Source organism: Monodelphis domestica, chromosome 1 (genome assembly GCF_027887165.1).
Source record: "Monodelphis domestica isolate mMonDom1 chromosome 1, mMonDom1.pri, whole genome shotgun sequence".
Taxonomy (NCBI): Eukaryota; Metazoa; Chordata; class Mammalia; order Didelphimorphia; family Didelphidae; genus Monodelphis; species Monodelphis domestica.
In genome coordinates this window covers 20636224-20654334 of record NC_077227.1, presented here as the reverse complement: position 1 = coordinate 20654334, position 18111 = coordinate 20636224, and the positions used below count along the sequence as shown (strand labels likewise).

The 18111-nt window shown below is 43.8% G+C and overlaps 1 protein-coding gene across 2 annotated transcripts in view; it reads left to right on the top strand.

Moving 5' to 3' along the window:
* SLC16A9 (solute carrier family 16 member 9) overlaps positions 1–10786 on the top strand; it is a 48056-nt gene extending 37270 nt beyond the window's left edge. For both annotated transcript variants that reach the window (XM_056795774.1, XM_056795779.1), the window contains exons 5-6: positions 4796–5710; positions 8807–10786. In XM_056795774.1, coding sequence (XP_056651752.1) covers positions 4796–5710; positions 8807–8985 — 1094 coding nt within the window. In that variant the 3' untranslated portion in view covers positions 8986–10786. The remainder of the gene's footprint in view (positions 1–4795; positions 5711–8806) is intronic.
* The last annotated feature ends 7325 nt before the right edge of the window (positions 10787–18111 follow it).

Sequence of the window (18111 nt, the reverse complement as noted above, 5' to 3'; positions counted from 1 at the left end):
GTTTTCCAAACATTATATAAATGCCGGCTGCTACTATTATTATTGTTATAATTATTATTGATTATATAACTTCAATGGAACTGTCATCTCCAGGAGAATGTATGTTCCTGAAGACATTTTTTTGTATTCATGTATTTATCTTTGCCTTTGTATCCCTAGCACCTAGCAAAGGACCTCAATTTTCAGTATCAGAATTAATGCTTTTGGAATGAACCGAATGAATGCATGAGTGAAGTAATCTCATGTGAATTAATTTCCCTCTTATAGTACTATAGGAATTTCATTCACTTCTTCTCTAGTGGGACTCTTGCCCATGGCCTCCCATAAATTTCCTGTAAAAAGTTCACTTAATATATTGAGGGCAAATAGGAGAGATTTTTCGAGATCAGGAGTTCTTCACCTATTTTCGTGTATTGGCCACGTGATGATGCCTATGGAGCCCTTCTTAGAATAATATTTTAATGCAAAAAAAATGATAGGATGACAAAGTCAGCTAATGAAATCAAATTAGAATGAGCAAAATATTGTTTAAAAAGCATTCCTGGACCCCGGTTTAAGAACACCTGCTCTAGATCTCAGGACATTGTGGCAATGCCCAGGTAGTATATGGAATGCCAATCCAGCATCACTCCTATCTTTCTTTTTTTTTTTTAAAACCCTTACCTTCCGTCTTGGAGTCAATACTGTGTATTGGCTCCAAGGCAGAAGAGTGGTGGCAATGGGGGTCAAGTGACTTGCCCAGGGTCACACAGCTGGGAAGTGGCTGAAGCCAGATTTGAACCTAGGACCTCCCGTCTCTAGGACTGGTTCTCAATCCACTGTGCTACCCAGCTGCCCCCTCCTATCTTTCTTTTCACAGCAAAATCTCTTGGATGATATCTATAAAGTGTGTAAATGATCAACAAATATAGTTTTATGCCTTTCACTTCCCCAGCCTTGCAACTTTGTACAGATTGTGTTGAATTTGGCAGATGCGAGCATCTGGTAAATACTAGGAATGTTGATTGTTTTTCTCCCCAGGAGACAGAAACCAAAATCTCCAGAGCTCTCTGAGGTGCCTAATGGTTCAAGGTACCAAGCTCAGAGCTTTAGAGTAGAATAGTTAGGTGCTCTGAATGGAAAAAATTGCTAATAGACCTCTAAAAGTACAGAAGGTAGGGTGGGATTTTAGAACAGTTCCATGGGTTGTTTAGAAATTTTCAAAAGATGTGTTTCCCTACAAAGCTATCATCTTGTAGCTACTCTGCATGTTTGGAGTGGTCAGTTCTGGGTGCCATTTCATAAGGAGAGCACTGATAAGCTGGAGAGAGAATGACCCAAAGAGGAGATCCAAAAAAGTGGAGGTTTTGAGTTCAAGTCATATGAGGATCAACTGAAGGAACCAGGGGTGTTTAGCCTGGAGGCATGAAGGCTAACTTCAAGTATAGGAAGGATTATTATGTGGTAGTGGGACTGGATTCATTTTGCTTGGCCCCAAAGGGCAGAACAAAGGACACTGGGTAGGAAGGTAGGATTGATGTAAGGGAAAAAATGTCTATTGGATTTCCTTGAGAAATAGGAGGAATTCCCCATCATTGCATGTCTACATATGATGGCTTCCCACATTCCCACATCAATTGTAATTCTTCAGCAGATGAGACCTAAACTAGCTGTCCACTAAGTTCTATGAGTCTCGAAATGTACTATTTGGAATCTTAAAAAAAAAGATAACATTGCTCATAGCCTCAGGGAATAAATCATTCACTCATTGAGTCATCAGTAAAAATTCATGAATCACCTACGATATGCCAGGCACTATTTAAGTGATGGGGATACAAAAGGAGACAAAAGACAGTCCCTGCCCTCAAGGAGCTCATGATCATTTAACATATATTTCTTATGCACCTACTATGTGCCAAGCACAGTACTAGGTGCCATGGATGGAAAGATCAAGACAAAACCCAAATAGTCTCTCTTCTCAAGGTGCTCACAGTCTACTTATTTCCCATTTCTAACTTTTGGTTTTCTTTTAAAGAAGAACTTGAGAGTAACCATCAATAGTTACAGAAGGGGGACCTAAGATCCTCAAGGAACATAGCTTTTTGCAGCACACTACATACCCATGAACCACTTGGCCTATTCCTGGGCATCTGTGACTGACAGATGGATGTAGATGGAATATCCTTGGTGAAGAATGTGTTCCTGGAGTCAGGAAGACCTGAGTTCAAATCCAGCCTTAGACCATTATTAGCTAAGTGACCTCTGGGCAAGTCATTTATCTTTTGTTTACTTCAGTTGCCTCATCTGTAAAATGGGGATAAAAATAGCAAGTGCTTTCCAGCATTGTGGTGAAAACCAAATGAGATAATTGTTCAGTGTTTAGCATAATATCTGGCATGTAGTAAGTGCTACATATGAATGTTTTCCTGCATATATGTACATGTACAAATTCAGATGGAGGAGAAATGTACATGTGTATGCATGTGTATAAAAATAACAACACAACACACATACATGATCCCTCTATATAAAGCACATATGTAGAGGGAATAAATACAAAAATGTGCAAAGTAGTTCAATGCATGGCAGCTTGGGAGGGTGAGCATAAGTCATTGGCAGGATGAGGGAAAGCTTCATGTAGAAGGTGATGCATTGTCTGAAAGGGGGAGAAAGTCCTAAAAACTAGGTGATTAGGAGGGACTCCTTGGAGGAGGTGGCACCAGACTTTGTTTTGAAGGAAGCTGAGGGCTTTTGAGAGGAAGAGAAGGTGAGAAAGTAATGTATGGCAGATGTGGAGGGTCACATTTGCAAAAGATGTCAGCTCAGAGAATGGACTGCCAATGTTAGGAAATGGCTCCCACGCCAGTTTGATGGGAAGGGAAAAGGCACAAAGGAGACCAACGAGAAATAAGACAGCATAGATATTTGGAGGTCACATTGTGGAAGACCTTATGGAACAGGCACAAGACTTGATGTTTCATTCTGGAAGGAGCCAATGTGCAGAGTGACACAGTCAGCTCTGTATTGTAGGAATATCAATTTGGTTTCTGTTCTATTGTGGCCCAACAATGAGGGCATCCCTCCTGGAGGGGGCCACAGGTTTCCTTTGTCTCCCTTTGCTTTCTCCCAGTGGAGTCCGAGTGCCAGCTTGTCCACCGTGAGGGCTCAGTCTTGGGGCTCTCTATTTCTGAGCTGAGGAAGGGGACCACCATGGCGTCCCCTTTGGGTCAAGGCAAATAGGCTGGGTTCTTTGGATACTCTCCAGGAAAGACTACGATGGAAGCAAGCAGGGAGTGATGCGTTAGTCACCTTCTAATGAGGCACAGGAGGTACAGAAGGTGGGCCAGGAGGAGACCTAGGATGGAAAAGGGCACAGTCACTTAGATAACCTGGAATCAGGTTTGGGAGCACATGGGTGACATAGATCTAAGGGGGGAGGTCCCATTTTTAACAGAGTTTTGATGAACTTATCCACACCATCTTAGGATTAGTTCATGACCATCGGTTTCATCTCTGAGTTACCAAAGGTTCCCTTAGGATTCCCTCATTTACATCACGTTTTGCTGGTTTTACTGCTACGTGTCTGGAGCTTATCTGTGGATGGAGTACAATTCATAAGACCTTGCTAGCTTCCCTTGATTTAGCATGTTTTCTCAGGATGTGGCCTCAGTTAATTTACGAGGCCATTTTGCAAGCCCTTTTACATTCTTTTTTTTAAACCCTTACCTTTTGTCTTAGAACCAATTCTGTGTATTAATTCCAAGGCAGAAGAGTGATAAGGGCTAAGCAATGGGGGGTGGGGGGGAAGAGGGTCAAGTGACTTGCCCAGGGTTACACAACTAGGCAGTGTCTGAGGCCAGATGTGAATCCAGGACCTCCCATCTGTGGTTCTGGTTCTCCATCCATTGAGCCATCCAACTTCACCCCCCTTTTACATTCTTAAGTCTATTATTGTTATCTTCTTCTGGCTTCTTGGGTGCCTACTAAACTCACTTGAGGAAGGAGGGAGAGACAGTCAGGAGGACCAGATACAACTTCATTATAATAGCTTTGGGAAGCATCTTGGTGAGGGGAGAGATTAGTAGCAGAGAAACTGCTGGGAATTTTGCTTACTTATCTACTGGCTAAAAAGAGTCATGATTTAATAGCATGTATGCTTTTAGAGGGCAGAAACTAGTCTTTTTTGTCTTTCTATCCTCAACCTGGCATATAGTAAGTGTTTAATAAGTGCCTAGTGAATGAATGAATGAATGAATGGATGGATATACACTTATCCAGAATGATTTTTGTAAAATATCAAAGCATTTAGAATTTCCCATAAAAATGGCAGCCACATATAATCGAACGTAATGGACTTCTCCATTAGTGGCGGTGCAATGTCCCTGAACAATTTGCAGGGATCTAGGAGAAAAAAACACTATTCATAAGCAGAGGACAAACTGAGGGAGTAGAAACACTGAGGAAAAGCAACTGCCTGAATACAGAGGTTGAGGGGACATGACAGAGGAGAGACTCTAAATGAACACTCTAATGTAAATACTATCAACCTAGCAATGGGTTCAAATCAAGAAAACATGTAATGCCCAGTGGATTTATGCGTCGGCTATGGGGGGTGGGGGAGGAAAAGAAAATGATCTATGTCTTTAATGAATAATGCTTGGAAATGATCAAATAAAATATTTAAAAGGAAAAAGAAAAAAAAATGGCAGCCACGCTTGGTGGAAAAGATGACATGAGATGCCCAAGCTTGGCTTTGAAGTTCTCCCTCAGTGTGAGTCATTAGAGAAAGTCTGAGCTGTCTTCTTTTCCTTTCTAGGGTCAAGCATTGGAATTTTCATATATGCTGCACTTCAGTTGGAACTGGTTCAACTATATGGATTAGATGGGTGTCTGCTCATTGTGGGTGCCTTAGGGCTGAATATATTACCTTGTGGCATTCTAATGAGGCCCCTGGGACCCTCTGATTGCCCGCAGCCTGAAAAAGCCCCTGTTGAAAGTGTTTCAGCCCAGTACTCCATTTACAAGGAGAAAGAGAAGGTCCCAGAGGAGCACATTAGCATGCTTGAAAAAGGCTACAGTGAAGAGAAATTTGGGAGTCCCTTGGTCACCAGCGACTCCAATCGGGAGAGTCCATTCCACGAGAAGGAGGTAGCCACAGTGCAGACAAAAGAAACTGAGGTTTACAAAAAGAAAGAATCAGAACAGAAGAATTTTTGTAAACAGCTGGCCAAGAAAAACTGGCAGAGGTGCCAGAACTACTGGACAGAGACGGTGTCCTTATTCAAGAATCGAGTCTTTTCTGCCCTTTTCATCGCCATCTTGCTTTTGGACATCGGGGCCTTTCCCCCTTTGCTGCTAATGGAAGATGTCGCCAGAAGTGCCAATGTGCCGGATGAAGACTTTGTCATACCCCTCGTGGCAGTCTTAGGCATTATGACGGCCATTGGGAAGTTTCTCTTAGGAGTGCTAGCTGACTTAAAGTTCATCAACACTTTATATCTCTATGTGGGCACCTTGATACTGACCAGCATGACCTTGTGTGCTATTCCCTTTGCCAAAAGCTACCTCGGATTGGCAGTCCTTTCTGGGTTAATAGGATTTTTCACTGGCAACTGGTCCATCTTCCCATACGTGACTACCAAGACCGTGGGAATTGAGAAACTGACCCATGCCTACGGGATTTTAATGTTCTTTGCAGGAGTTGGAAATTGCCTGGGACCACCCATTGTCGGTAAGGTTTGGGGGGGTTGGGCCATAACGAAAAGCAGCCAAATCTGTTTTCTTTTCTTACTCATCAATAGGGCAGCCAACAGTCATTTACTGAGCCCCTGTTACAGACCAAGTATTTGGTGATCCAGAGAAAAAAGGGAAAGCAGTGCTGCCTTCATGGAGAGTACATTCTCTCTTGGGAGGCAACACGTACATGTCAGAGTATAGAGGTGAAATCCACAGAAAGTGTGTGGAGGGAGGGTGGTGTAAGGGCCATTCAGGGAAGATGGGCACCTCTTGGTGTCTGCTTGTCACCCTCTTATGATGGCCCAAGACCTCTTGTGACCATGAGAAGTCATAAGAGGATCTCTCCTGAGGTCCAAGAAGCTGTAGCATGCACAAGGGGCCACCTCCTCCGCTTTCCCCGTAAGGCACTGAAGAAATGAACACCTTCAGGGAACTTCCATTCTACTGGAGGCATCTGTCTCATCTCTGCAGTAACGTATACTCTTGCACTCACCAAATGCAGGTGAAATGATAAAGAGAGATCCCAGAGCACTTGTAACCAGGGTAGGATGATGAGGGCTTTTCCCCAGGGCAACAGATTTTGAGCAGGTGGAGGACACTTGCAGTGATCCTTGAGCAGCAAAGAAACAGAAGAATTAGTCCAAGATGACCTCTGAACCACTGCACCCTGGGGAGCTTTTCTCTTCATTTGACTTCCCTCCTACTCCTTTCCGCCATTAACTTTGGTCCTCCATGCATGCCTCTCAGTTCCTAGAGTTCATCTGAGGGCTCATTTTGGGTAGCTTGTTTCCAGCAGAGTTTGTGCTGACTCAGGCACAAACCTGCTAATGACAGCTTTGGCTTTCCGATGTACAAATTACCTTTCTAGGATATCCAGTGATGTCAGTGGTGATAATACCATTATTCCCATTTTTCTGGATGAGTAAGGTGAGGCTCCAAGAGATGAAGTAATTTGCCAAGGGCCAGACGGTGTCAGAACTGGTCTTTGAACCCATGACTCCTGACTCTTTGCTATATCTTTCCATCTGGCTGCCTCCTGACTGGTTTAGAATATTTTTTTACAAAATTAAGAAGTCATTTCATCTGTTGTAACCAATGTTCTACAATGCCTCTTGGGTAAAGAAGTCCTCTCTGGAGTCAAGATGTCATTACTTCCTTCCCTAGCACTGGAGGAAAAAATCCAACCTCTTCAAGAGAGTTCTAAGGTCAGCTTCCAAAGGCACAGAGTTTCACTGTTGTGTCTAGGGCATACAGAAGAGATAGGAGATTAGCTTGGTGGGACTGTAGACTGCCATAAGGGGAGTAATATCTAACGAGGCTGGAAAGATAGGGCCATGCTGTGAAGGGGTTTTAAGTCCAAAGGAACCATCGATTTTTGATCCTGGAGGCAAAAGGGAGCCATGAGAGGTTATTGAGGAGAGGAGTAATGAGGTCAGATTTGTACTCAAGAAAATCAGTTTTTACTGGATTGCCTTATTCCTGGAATGCTCTCCCTCCACACCCCGACCTCTTCCATCAAAACACAGTTCAAGAAGCCCCTTCTCTCCCAAACCTTCCCTGATCTATCTAGTGCCCTCCTTCTCCAACAGTGTTGTATTTTATCTATTTTCTTTTTATTCTATATATCCTTATATATGTCCATACTGTCTCCTCCAGCTAAATGTAAGCTCTTTTAGAGGGGGGATCAATGGGTTCACTTATTGCACTTGTTTCCATAGTATCTAGCACAGTTCCTGGCCCATTGCTGTCTCTTAATAAGTGCATGTTAGTTGATGGATTAATTAATGCTCAAATTTAGAATTGGAAATTTACATTAGAGATCATCTGGTCCAACCACCTCTTTTTTGCAGATGAGGAAACCGAGGTCATGAACTTTAGCAGCTTGCCCAGGGTTAATAGTTAATAGTGACGGTTAATATTGACAGTTAATAGGTAGTCAACTGACAAGCATTTATTAAATGCCTACTATGTGCTGTGCTCTGTGCTACAAACTGGGGATCCAAAGACAGAAATGGAACCTTACCTGCCCTCTGGGAACCTCCATTCTATCTGGCTAGATAGCATATATATATATATATATATATATATATATATATCACACTTAATAAGTGAAAAAGTACAAGGTAGTTTGGGAAGGGTGACACTAGCAATGGGGGCTTGAGGGATTAGGAAGGGCTTCGTGGAGAAGGTAGAGGTTGATCTTTTTTAGGGCTAACTATATATAAACATTTATAAAAGGTTTTAGGCTTCACCAAGTGCTTTACATTCATGATCTCATTTGTATCTTCTTTGTATTGCCCTAGGTGGTGGTTTGCTCTTCATCATTATCACACCACCATCATCATCACCGCCATCATCATTTTCATCATTTTTGTTCCCATTTTACAGATAAGCAAACTGATGTCCCAGCAACTTTCCATAGAACCTTGTTTGTAGTTCCCATCAGCGGTGCATGATTTAAATCTAAGTCCTCCTAAGTCAGAGTAGTATCCATTCTGTTCTATTGTGTTACTTTTTAGGTAGTGAGGAACTGAGCTAGGATTCGAATCCACATTGTCTAACTCCAAAGCCAGTGCTCCTTTCTCGATACCACATAGCCCTTCCAGATATACCTAGTTGAATGAATACCCAGTCTAGATTTGATTCCAAATCCTTATTGCCTTTCAATTCAATTCAAACATTTTCTAAGTCCTTCTGTCTACTGGGAGGAATATAACCCTTCTGCAGGTAAGTAATGGATCCTCAGGTACAAGAGCTATGATTTCATCTGCATAGTACACTCTTGGTGTGGAGCTCCCTCAACCAAATTAGCTCATGGCTACTCTGTGACTGAGTAAATAAATCCTGAGGAGTTGCTTGAGAGAAGTTAAGTGACTCCTCCAAGGTCACACAGCTAATGAATGTCTGAGGTGGGATTTGATCTCCAGGCTTGCTTGGCTATTTGCTAAGGTATCTCTAACCAATACACCATCTGCAAAGTATATAGAAAATCATTTCCAATGGGAGAGGGTGATGGCAGGGGGCACAGAAGGGATTCATTTTGGGGAGTCTGAGGGAAAATGATCCATCCATCCATGGTTCTTTTTGGCAGGTTGGTTTTATGACTGGACACAGAACTACGACATCGCCTTCTACTTTTGTGGATTATGTGTCCTGATCGGCGGGGTGGTTCTGCTGCTTGCTGCCTTACCTTGGGGGAACATGTGTCACAGAGACAGCGCCAAGCCAGCCCCAAAGCCTTACGTGTACCAAGCTGCATCTAATGCATAGGGGAACACTGGGATGCCTCTTAGTGCCATTTTATGCTCCCTCTCTAGCAAAGTCCTCAAGAGAGTTTGCAAGTGGCTCAAGCAGTCAAGACCCCTTTTCTATTCCTCAAAGTCCCTAGTGGCTGGCTCTTAGCAGCCATCACCATCACCCTTCCCCAGCCTCATTGGCTGTATTTTCTTGTTGCCCAATAATCAGGGTCTCTTTTGCTACACTGTTGCCCCCATTTCAAGGTCTTGAAATGGTAACAAACTTGGATGGCACAAGGAGATCCCCTCTGCATTGAGGGGTGACATCTCCCTGCCCACTTTGCCAGCCCCATAATGAGATTCCCAGAAGGGAAGTCTTCTGCATTTCTAACTGTGAAGCAGCCAGTCTATTGAGATGCGCACAGATGCCATTGGGATCTTCTGGATCCTCTTCTCTTGGCCATATTAGCTGATTAACCACTTGAAGTTTTGTTTTAAAAACTGATCAAGAGAAGCAACCCAAATTCACCAGGAATGAACATTTTTCTGGAAAGGGGCATTCAAAACGGCAGCCGAGCCAGATGACAGTCCCTGTTGGGATACCGTGATATTGTCCTATTTTTTTGTTTCCTAAGCATCTTGAGTTCATTCAGTGTCCTGCTGAGCACACACACAGCACAGTTCCCTGGCCTCAAGGACTTTGCAGAGGGGCAGGTGAGCTCCCACTATGCTGTTGACCCTGGGACTTGATCTAGATTGTTTGCTAACCAAAACACGACCCACTCTTATTAGGTGGTACCCATTCAACAGATGTTCCACTAAGGAGGGCCAGATGGGAGGGTGCCATTTCTAGTTCTAAGTTTTCAAATTGGAAATCCTGATTTTGATCATTCCATTAGTGCAAAGGAGAGCCTTCTGTTAGGTTTGAACACAGCCCAGTTGCACACTTAATGCAGGTGTTGCTACAGATGTGGCCATTCTTCCATGATAACTGTTTACAATGTTTGTCTTCAGATTTGAGGGGAACCATGGGGTTGGGGTGGGGGCATTGCTTAAGTGGAGAGGGAGGAATGAGAAATTGGTGCTTTGGTCCAGCCAATTCTAGGAAAGCCATCTTAGAAAGGAAAAGAGACATTTAATAAGTCCACATTGCTTTGAGGTTCTTCTCATGGGGAAAGAGGAATTCTCTTGATGTTCAAAAAGAGGGGGGAAATGACGAGCTATTGAGGAGGTTTCAGAAAGCCACAAATGGCTTCTTAAACAGAGATTACCTTTCCCCTAGTGCCAAAATTCTCTCTTCATTTTTTTGGAAGTGTAAGATATGGAATTTTATTTTCTACTTCTCTGTTGTCTTCCCTATGAGGCGTCTAAAGCACTTTACAATCATGAATTGCCTCATGACCTCCCAGGGAAAAAGTAGTCAACACTTTGAGAGATGGGGAGATCCAGGTACTTGCTGAGCTTACCCCAGAAGGCAGTGATGGATCTGGATAGGACTTTTGGGCTCTCTTCCTGTATTCTCTAGGAATTTTTTTACCCCGTGGTTGCCTTGAGATGTTGGCTGATAAGGATAGGTATTTATTAAGAAAGAAACAAAAACTCAGCAATGGGTTTTGTTTAAAGCATCTTTTTTTTCAATGTGAGTTCAGGATGCTCATCTGTAATGAACACAAATGACAAGCTTGTTTACCTCATATGTATGGACACATTTGACAGGAGGGGATTGTCAGGGTGTCTTTTTTTGCCATATGTGTCTGTTAATTTTGCTCTGTTCATGTTTTTCTCACTGTCTAGGAAACACATTTTAAGTTACAATAAAACATTTATTGCCTCAATTTAGGTGACTTTTCCTGAGTGGTCCCTTTATTATCCTGTTGCTTCTAACATACAAATCAGAGGAATCAAAACCTGAAGTTATAAATCCCATCTCAACTGTATCTGGCACAGCAGATAGAGCACTGGGCCTGGACCCAGGAAAATTTTAGTTAAACCCCTGCCTCAGGACACTTATTAGCTGTGTGATCATGGTCAAGTCTTTTGCCTTTGTTTGCCTTTGTTTCCTCAACTATGAAATGGGAATAATAATAGCCTCTACCTCCCAAGTTTGTGAGGATAAAATGAGGTAACAGTTTAAAATGCTTAGCATAGTGCCTGACACATAGTAGGTACTTAATAACTGCTCCCCCTCCCTCCTTCCTTCCCTCTTTCCCCCCTTCCTTTTACCTTCCCTCCCTTCTTTCCTTCTTTCCTTCTTTCCTTCTTTCCTTCCCTCCTTCCTTCCTTCCTTCCTTCCTTCCTTCCTTCCTTCCTTCCTTCCTTCCTTCCTTCCTTCCTTCCTTCCTTCCTTCCTTCCTCCCTTCCTCCTTTCCTCCCTCCCTTCCTCCCTCCCTCCCTCCTTCCCTTCCTTCCTTCCTCCCTCCCTCCCTCCCTCCCTTCCTTCCTTCCTTCCTTCTTCCTCCCTCCCTTCCTTCCTTCCTTCCTTCTTCCTCCCTCCCTTCCTTCCTTCCTTCCTTCTTCCTCCCTTCCTTCCTCCCTCCCTTCCTTCCTTCCTTCTTCCTTCCTTTCTTCCTTCCTTCCTTCCTTCCTTCCTTCCTTCCTTCCTTCCTTCCTTCCTTCCTTCCTTCCTTCCTTCCTCCTTTCCTTCCTTCCTTTCTTCCCTTCTTCCCTTCTTTCCTCCTTCTTCCCTTCTTCCTTCCTTCTTCCCTTTCAGATCTGTATATCACTTACACAGTGTTTTGCAATTCGATACCATTCAGTACAGAAGAGTATTTACCTGGACATAAAGAACCCAGTGCCTATCCTCAGGAGCTTACATTCTACTGAAGGAACAAAGCATGTCCCCAAATAAATCTAGGACAAGTAAGATTAAGGAGGGAGAGAACCCAAACAGCCTGGGTGAACAGGGAAGGCTACCAGCAGTGAGCCTTAAAGAAGATTAGGTATTTGGGAAGTTGGCAAGGGGGAGGGAATATGTGCAGAATGGAATGCATGGAAGGAAGAGATGGAATTTCTAGTTTGGCTGGGATGTCAAAAGCATGAAGCTGAGTAACATGGGGCAAAGCTAGGATGATAGATGGACGTCAGATTGTGGAGGGCCTTCCAATATCAAACCGAGGAGCTTGCAGGAGGTCCTAGGGGCAATAGGGCACCAAAGCCCTCTGAGCAGAGGAGTGAATTATGTGAGGGCTGCCAATTTGTTAACTATGTGGAAGAAGGAGCTGAAGATCAGGGGCCTGGAAGCTGGCAGACCAAGTAAGGGAGTTTTCTAATAAACTAAGTGAAAGGAAATGAGAGTCTGAAATGGGAAGGCTGTAAGTGCAGAGAGAAAGGAGGTTGTAGAGACAAACCAACACATTTCATACCCACGAGAGTTGTCAAAATGTGGACGAGGTTACCTTGAGATGTGGTAAGCCCCCCCCCCCTTGGGGGTCTGCACAAGCACGGGCTAATGCCTGCTTGTCAATTATATTTTGGCAGAGATTCCCTCTGGGCAGGATGGGCCAGATGGCCGCTGAGGTTCCTTTCCCATCCCATGGCTGGGATTGTGATTAGGTAGCAGCCCTTCAGAAATTGAGTTTATCTATTTGTATTTAGCCCATGGCTTGGCAAAAAGTTAACTCCTCCATCACCTATACAGAATTCTCTCAAGATACATGGGATGGGTAAAGATGTTCTTCTTCCCAAGTTTAATTAATTTTGATGAAGGGAACAATTTGTATGTGATGCAGTGGATAGAGTACCTGGCCTGGAGTCAGAAAGATATCTTCCTGAGTTCAAATCTGGTCTCAGACATAGAATAGCTGTGTGACCTTGGACAAGTCACTAAACCCCGTTTGCCTCAGTTTCTTCATCTGTCAAATGAGCTGGAGAAGGAAATGGCAAGCCCCTCTAATATGTTTGCCAAGAAAATCCCAAATGGAATTACAAAGACTCAGACGTGACTGAAATGACTGAACAATAGCAATTACAACATTATACCAACGGACTGTCTCCCCCCCACCCTCCCCAGCCACATAAACAGAAGCATTTAGAACTGACCCAAAGTGGATTTAACTTCCCTCTAGGTACCCCCTTCTCTTCCATGTTTCCAATTACCTCTTCACCAGAAACATACCTAGAGGGACTTCTTCCCTAAATCCCTGCTCAACTGATTGGAACTTCTTTCCTGGAACACCATTTCAAAAGAACATCAATAATACTTCACTTTGACCTCCCTTCCAGCCATATCTTCCATGTCCAATTGCCTGACTGCCCACGCCAGAGCTCCCATCACCTCCTCTTCCCAACCTTTCCCTCATCCCCCAATTCTGGAACCATAAGAAGCACAAACAATTCAATTCTACCACTGTTTCTAGAAGGAGTACATTGCCTTACTCCTCTATGCCCTTTGTCTCCACGTCTGTAACTTTCAAACCAAAAAACCCACATGAAAAACTGAAAAAGTACATCTAAATGCTACCAAATGAACTCTACATCTTTGCATGCAGTTTCTTCTAAGAGAATGTAAGCTCACTGAGGGCTAGAGCTACCTGATATTCTCAGTGCTTAGCACTGTGATGAACACATAGTAAGTCCTTAATGAATACTTTCTCATCCATGCATCAATCCATCCATGCATCAATCCATCCATGCATCAATCCATCCATGCATCAATCCATCCATCCATCCATCCATCCATCCATCCATCTATCCATCTATTCACTCACTCATTCATTCATTCATTCATTCATTCATTCATTCAATCTGCATGATCAGGGTCTTAGGTAATCCAATATATATATTTATACTACTTCTAGTTTTCCAAACAAAAGCTATGGGTGCTCTTCATGCTTTGTAGATCAGGTTTAAGTGCCACACCTGTACAACTCAGAAGAGGTTCCCCATAAATTTTAGGGGATTTCTGAAAAAGGAAAGAAAATTGTGTTTCCAAGGAAAATTTTAACCCAGTGCTTCTCTGTTTTGTTTTAATGCTGAAGGCTTGCTGTGCGTGGATGAGCTGGAGGAGGTAAGACAGAGGAACTCTTTGCCCTTAGATTATAAAAATGGCTGCCACTTGGAGGGATTTCTGGTTTGTGAAATACCATATATTCACTATTTCTTTGGGTATTGGCAGCCATCGCTTAGTCATTATGGTCCTGATTTTCTGGTTGAGGATATCAAAGACATCAAACGACTTGCCAGGGGTCCCATAGCTAGTGAGCTCTGAGGTAAGCCTTACGCCCAAGATTTTCAGACTCAAAAGGCCAATGATTGTTACATCAAAGGATTTCAATGGTGCCTCAGAGGCCATTGGGACCAGTCATTCCATATTGCCTCTCAGACAGCAATAGAAATTATTTCCTATGTCTCCTAGGTATGACAGCAAATAGAATGTTGGACTTTAAGACAAGTTCAAATCTGACCTTAGATACTGTGTGATCTTAGGCAAGTCACTTAATCCCTGTTTGCCTCAGTTTCCTCAACTATAAAAAACCTTAGGATAATAATAGCCCCTACCTCCCAGGGCAGTTATGATGAGGGCATAAGATGGCATATTGCACAGTCCCTGACAGAGAGTAAATAGGTGCTTAATAAATGATTGTTTCCTTCTCCTATCTCCTTATCTACATTAATAAGTTTCAATCTATCCAGTTTTTAATACATCTCCTGTTAATATATGAATCAGAAGTCTTTTGCCCATTTGGCTGGCGTTTCTAAACTTATCAGGATCATCATTTTGGAGCTTGGAGGGACCATAAACACAATCTACTCTTGCCTCTTATTTTCCAAAAGGGAAAAATAGAGGCATAGAGACCTGAGTACCAAATCACACAGCTGGTCAAAAACAGGAGTGGGATTTGAATTCAGGGCTTCTGACTCTAAATCCATTCGTGTTTCAGGGGCTGATTTCAGAGCCTCTTTCATTATGGTCCATTACAAGTCCGCAGATCTCTGTAGGCAGGGGACAGACACATGGATGTGATTGGGTGACATTTCTTTCAGGAGTCAGATTTCCAGATATTGATGGGAGGTGTATGGTATGTGAAGTCAGGACAAGAATTTATTAAACATTTACTCTAGGCTAGGCTTTGGGCTACATTCTGGGGATCAAAAAGGGCAAAAATATCCCATCCTCAAGGAGCTGGCTTGCGAATGAGGGAGACGGTTTCAGGGGAGATCTGAAAGGGAAGGCATCCATGCACATGTGTGTGTATCATGTGTCCAAGTGCCCAGGAGAGGTCTGAATAGGCACGATCGTTCTGGCGGTGAATGGGGGCTTTCATTGTCCCTGGCTTCCTTCTTCTACAGCTGCCTCCCAAGGGAGCTTCTTTGGGGCATTTGACATCCTTAGAGATTAGCACCTCAGCACATTTTTCTCAAATTAGTACAGTCACCGACAAACCCTCATCCCAGGCCCTGCTCTGCTGCCTCCTCTGAGCCCGAGATCTGGGTCATGGGATGCTAGGAATCTGGCTTGAAGCATCCCAGCCTCCATTGAGGCAAGATTCGTTTCCTTCTGGCACAACAGCAGGCTCCGCTTACCTCTCCAGCTCAGCCCCTGAAGCCGCCCAGACTCAGCTGTTGCTGCTGCTTCTCTCACCCAAAGCCCTGCTCATCTCAGGAATGTGTCCTTCAGAGATGCCATCCTGCCCTGCTAGGAGACACTCTTGTCCCATCCATGCCTTGTGCCTGCCAGCATCTGTGATGAGATGGAAACTAGTGCTCAAGCCCGGCTCCCTTATGGGGCCAGATTCCTGGGGTTCAGCAGGGCCAGGGCTCTGCTCAGAGTGCTGATCTTCAGTCAACAGAATCTGATGCTTCAGCCCTCCACACTCTTGTAGAAGGAGAGATTCTGTCAGGGAGAGCTGACAATCCAGGCCATGTTTTAGGGAAAAACCAGAGAACTTTATTTTTTTCAAAACCTTAGAACCACTATTGTATATTGGTTCCAAGACAGAAGGGTGATATCGGCTAGGTAATGGGGGTGGGTGGGTTAAGTGACTTTCCCAGGGTCACCCAGCTAGGAAGTGTCTGAGGTCAGATTTGAACCCAGGACCTCCCATTTCTAAGCCTGACTCTCAATCCACTGAACCACCCAGCTGCTCCTTCTTCATTTATTTCTGTTTTAGGACCCTGAGAAGCCAGGGAAAAGGCATCAAAAGTCATAGGGGAAAATATTTTCTGTTAACTGAGTTAAAGAACTGAATGACACCATGGATAGAGTACTGAACCTGGAATCAAAAAGATCTGTGTTCAAATCTCACCTCAGATATTTACTAGCTGTGTGACCCTGAAGAAGTCATTTAACTTCTATCTGCCTCAGATTTGTTCTCTAAAATGGAGATAACAGCAAATATCTCAGAAGGTTGTTGTAAGGATTTACTGAGAATATTTATAAGACATTTTGCAAAGATGTTAACTATCATCATTAGAGCAGCTAGGTTGCACAGTAGAGTGTGCCGAACTTGGAATTAGGAAGATCCATCTTCTTGAGTTCAAATTCAACCTCAGACACTCATTATTTGTATGGCCCTGAGCAAGTCACTTAATTCTCCCTCAGTTTCCTGAGCTGGAGAAAGAAATGGTAAGCCACGGCAGGATTTTTCCCAAGAAAATCCCAAATAGGGTCATGGAGTCAGATATCACTGAAAAATGAAGCAATAACCAACAGGTGGTGCAGTGAATAGAACACAAGGCCTAGAGTCAGGGAGACTTGAGTTCAAATTCAGCCTTGGACATTTACTACCAGTGTAACCCTAGGCGATTCACTTAACACTCTATGCCTCAGTTTCCTCATCTGTAAAATGAGCTGGAGAAGGAGATGGCAAACCACAGCAGTATCTTTGCCAAGAAAACCCCAAATGGCCTCACGAAGAATTGTGCCCAACTGAAATGACCAAACAATAATTGGTATTATTAATCAGAGAACGTAGGGGTGGAAGGGGTCACAGAGTCATCAAATGCAACTCCCTCATTTTTTCAGAAATCTAGAGGAGGGTGGTGACTTGTTTATGTCACACAAGCAGCCAGTGGCAGATCTGCATAAGAACCCAGACCCTTTGACTCCTGGGCTAAATGCTCTTTCCAAGCTTATCTGAGCCTTTCTTGAATTCTTCGTGCCTCATGGGAATGAGCCAGTTGAGACTAGCAGGAGTCATCTGATGTCCTTGGGGAGATCTAAGGTGTGGTAAGGACACCCAGGCTTCTTCCAAACAGGTTTGGGAGGACAGCCAGGCTGGGCTGAGGCAGAGCTTCCTCTGAGTATGAAGTCAGCATTCTTTCTGCTCCCTCTCTCTTCTAGTCAATAATGGGGAGGAAATCAACTGGAGGGAGGAATAAGAGGGGGATTAGAAAAATGAGTCCTGGTCAAGAGAGACCCTAATTCCACTGTAAGGTGTCTGAGAGGCCAGTAAAAGGGTGGAGTCTAAATAAGAGGAAATTTCTGATGGAACCCCCAAAGCTTGTGTTCTACAGGACTGATTTGTTAATACTAGTCTGATATCTGTTAGCAGAATGTGGAGGATACATAGAATCAAGGCGTAGAGAGAACATTGGACTTAGTTTCAGGAAATGTGGGTTTGAATCCCACTTCTGCTACCTTCTACCTAGGTGACCTTGGGTAAATCATTCACCGCAACCTCCCCAGGCAGTCTAGGCTCATCTCTCAAGTGATAAGGCTGGGCTAAATGATCTCTCGTGTCCCTTTCAGCTCTAGGTCCTGGGCTTCTCTGCCAGTCCGGCAGTCAGAGCCAGAGGTCTCCTGGGAATAATTCATCAAGGTGACCAGCATAAGAAGGCTCACCAGAATTTGGGAGTTGGAAGGAATCCCAGAAGCTGTACTTGGTGGGAACTCTGTCCTCTCCCCACTGAGTGGTCCTCCAATCTTTGCTCCCGTCTCTCCAATGGAGAAATAATGAGAGAGAGAAGCAGGAATTAAGTGGACTTAGCCAGGACGAGGTCTCCAGTGATAGGATCACTCACTGCTGCAAATATTTTTGTCCATGGAGGACCTTTTCTTTGTTCTTTAACCTCCTTGGGGTAAATGGCCAGCAGTGGTGCGGCCAGGCCAAAGGGTAAGAACAGTTTAGTCATTACTCAACGTTTATTCCAAGCAAGTTAAAAACAAAGGGGAGATAGTCCCAGATGCCCCTCTCATGGTCGCAAACAGTTAGAAACAGAG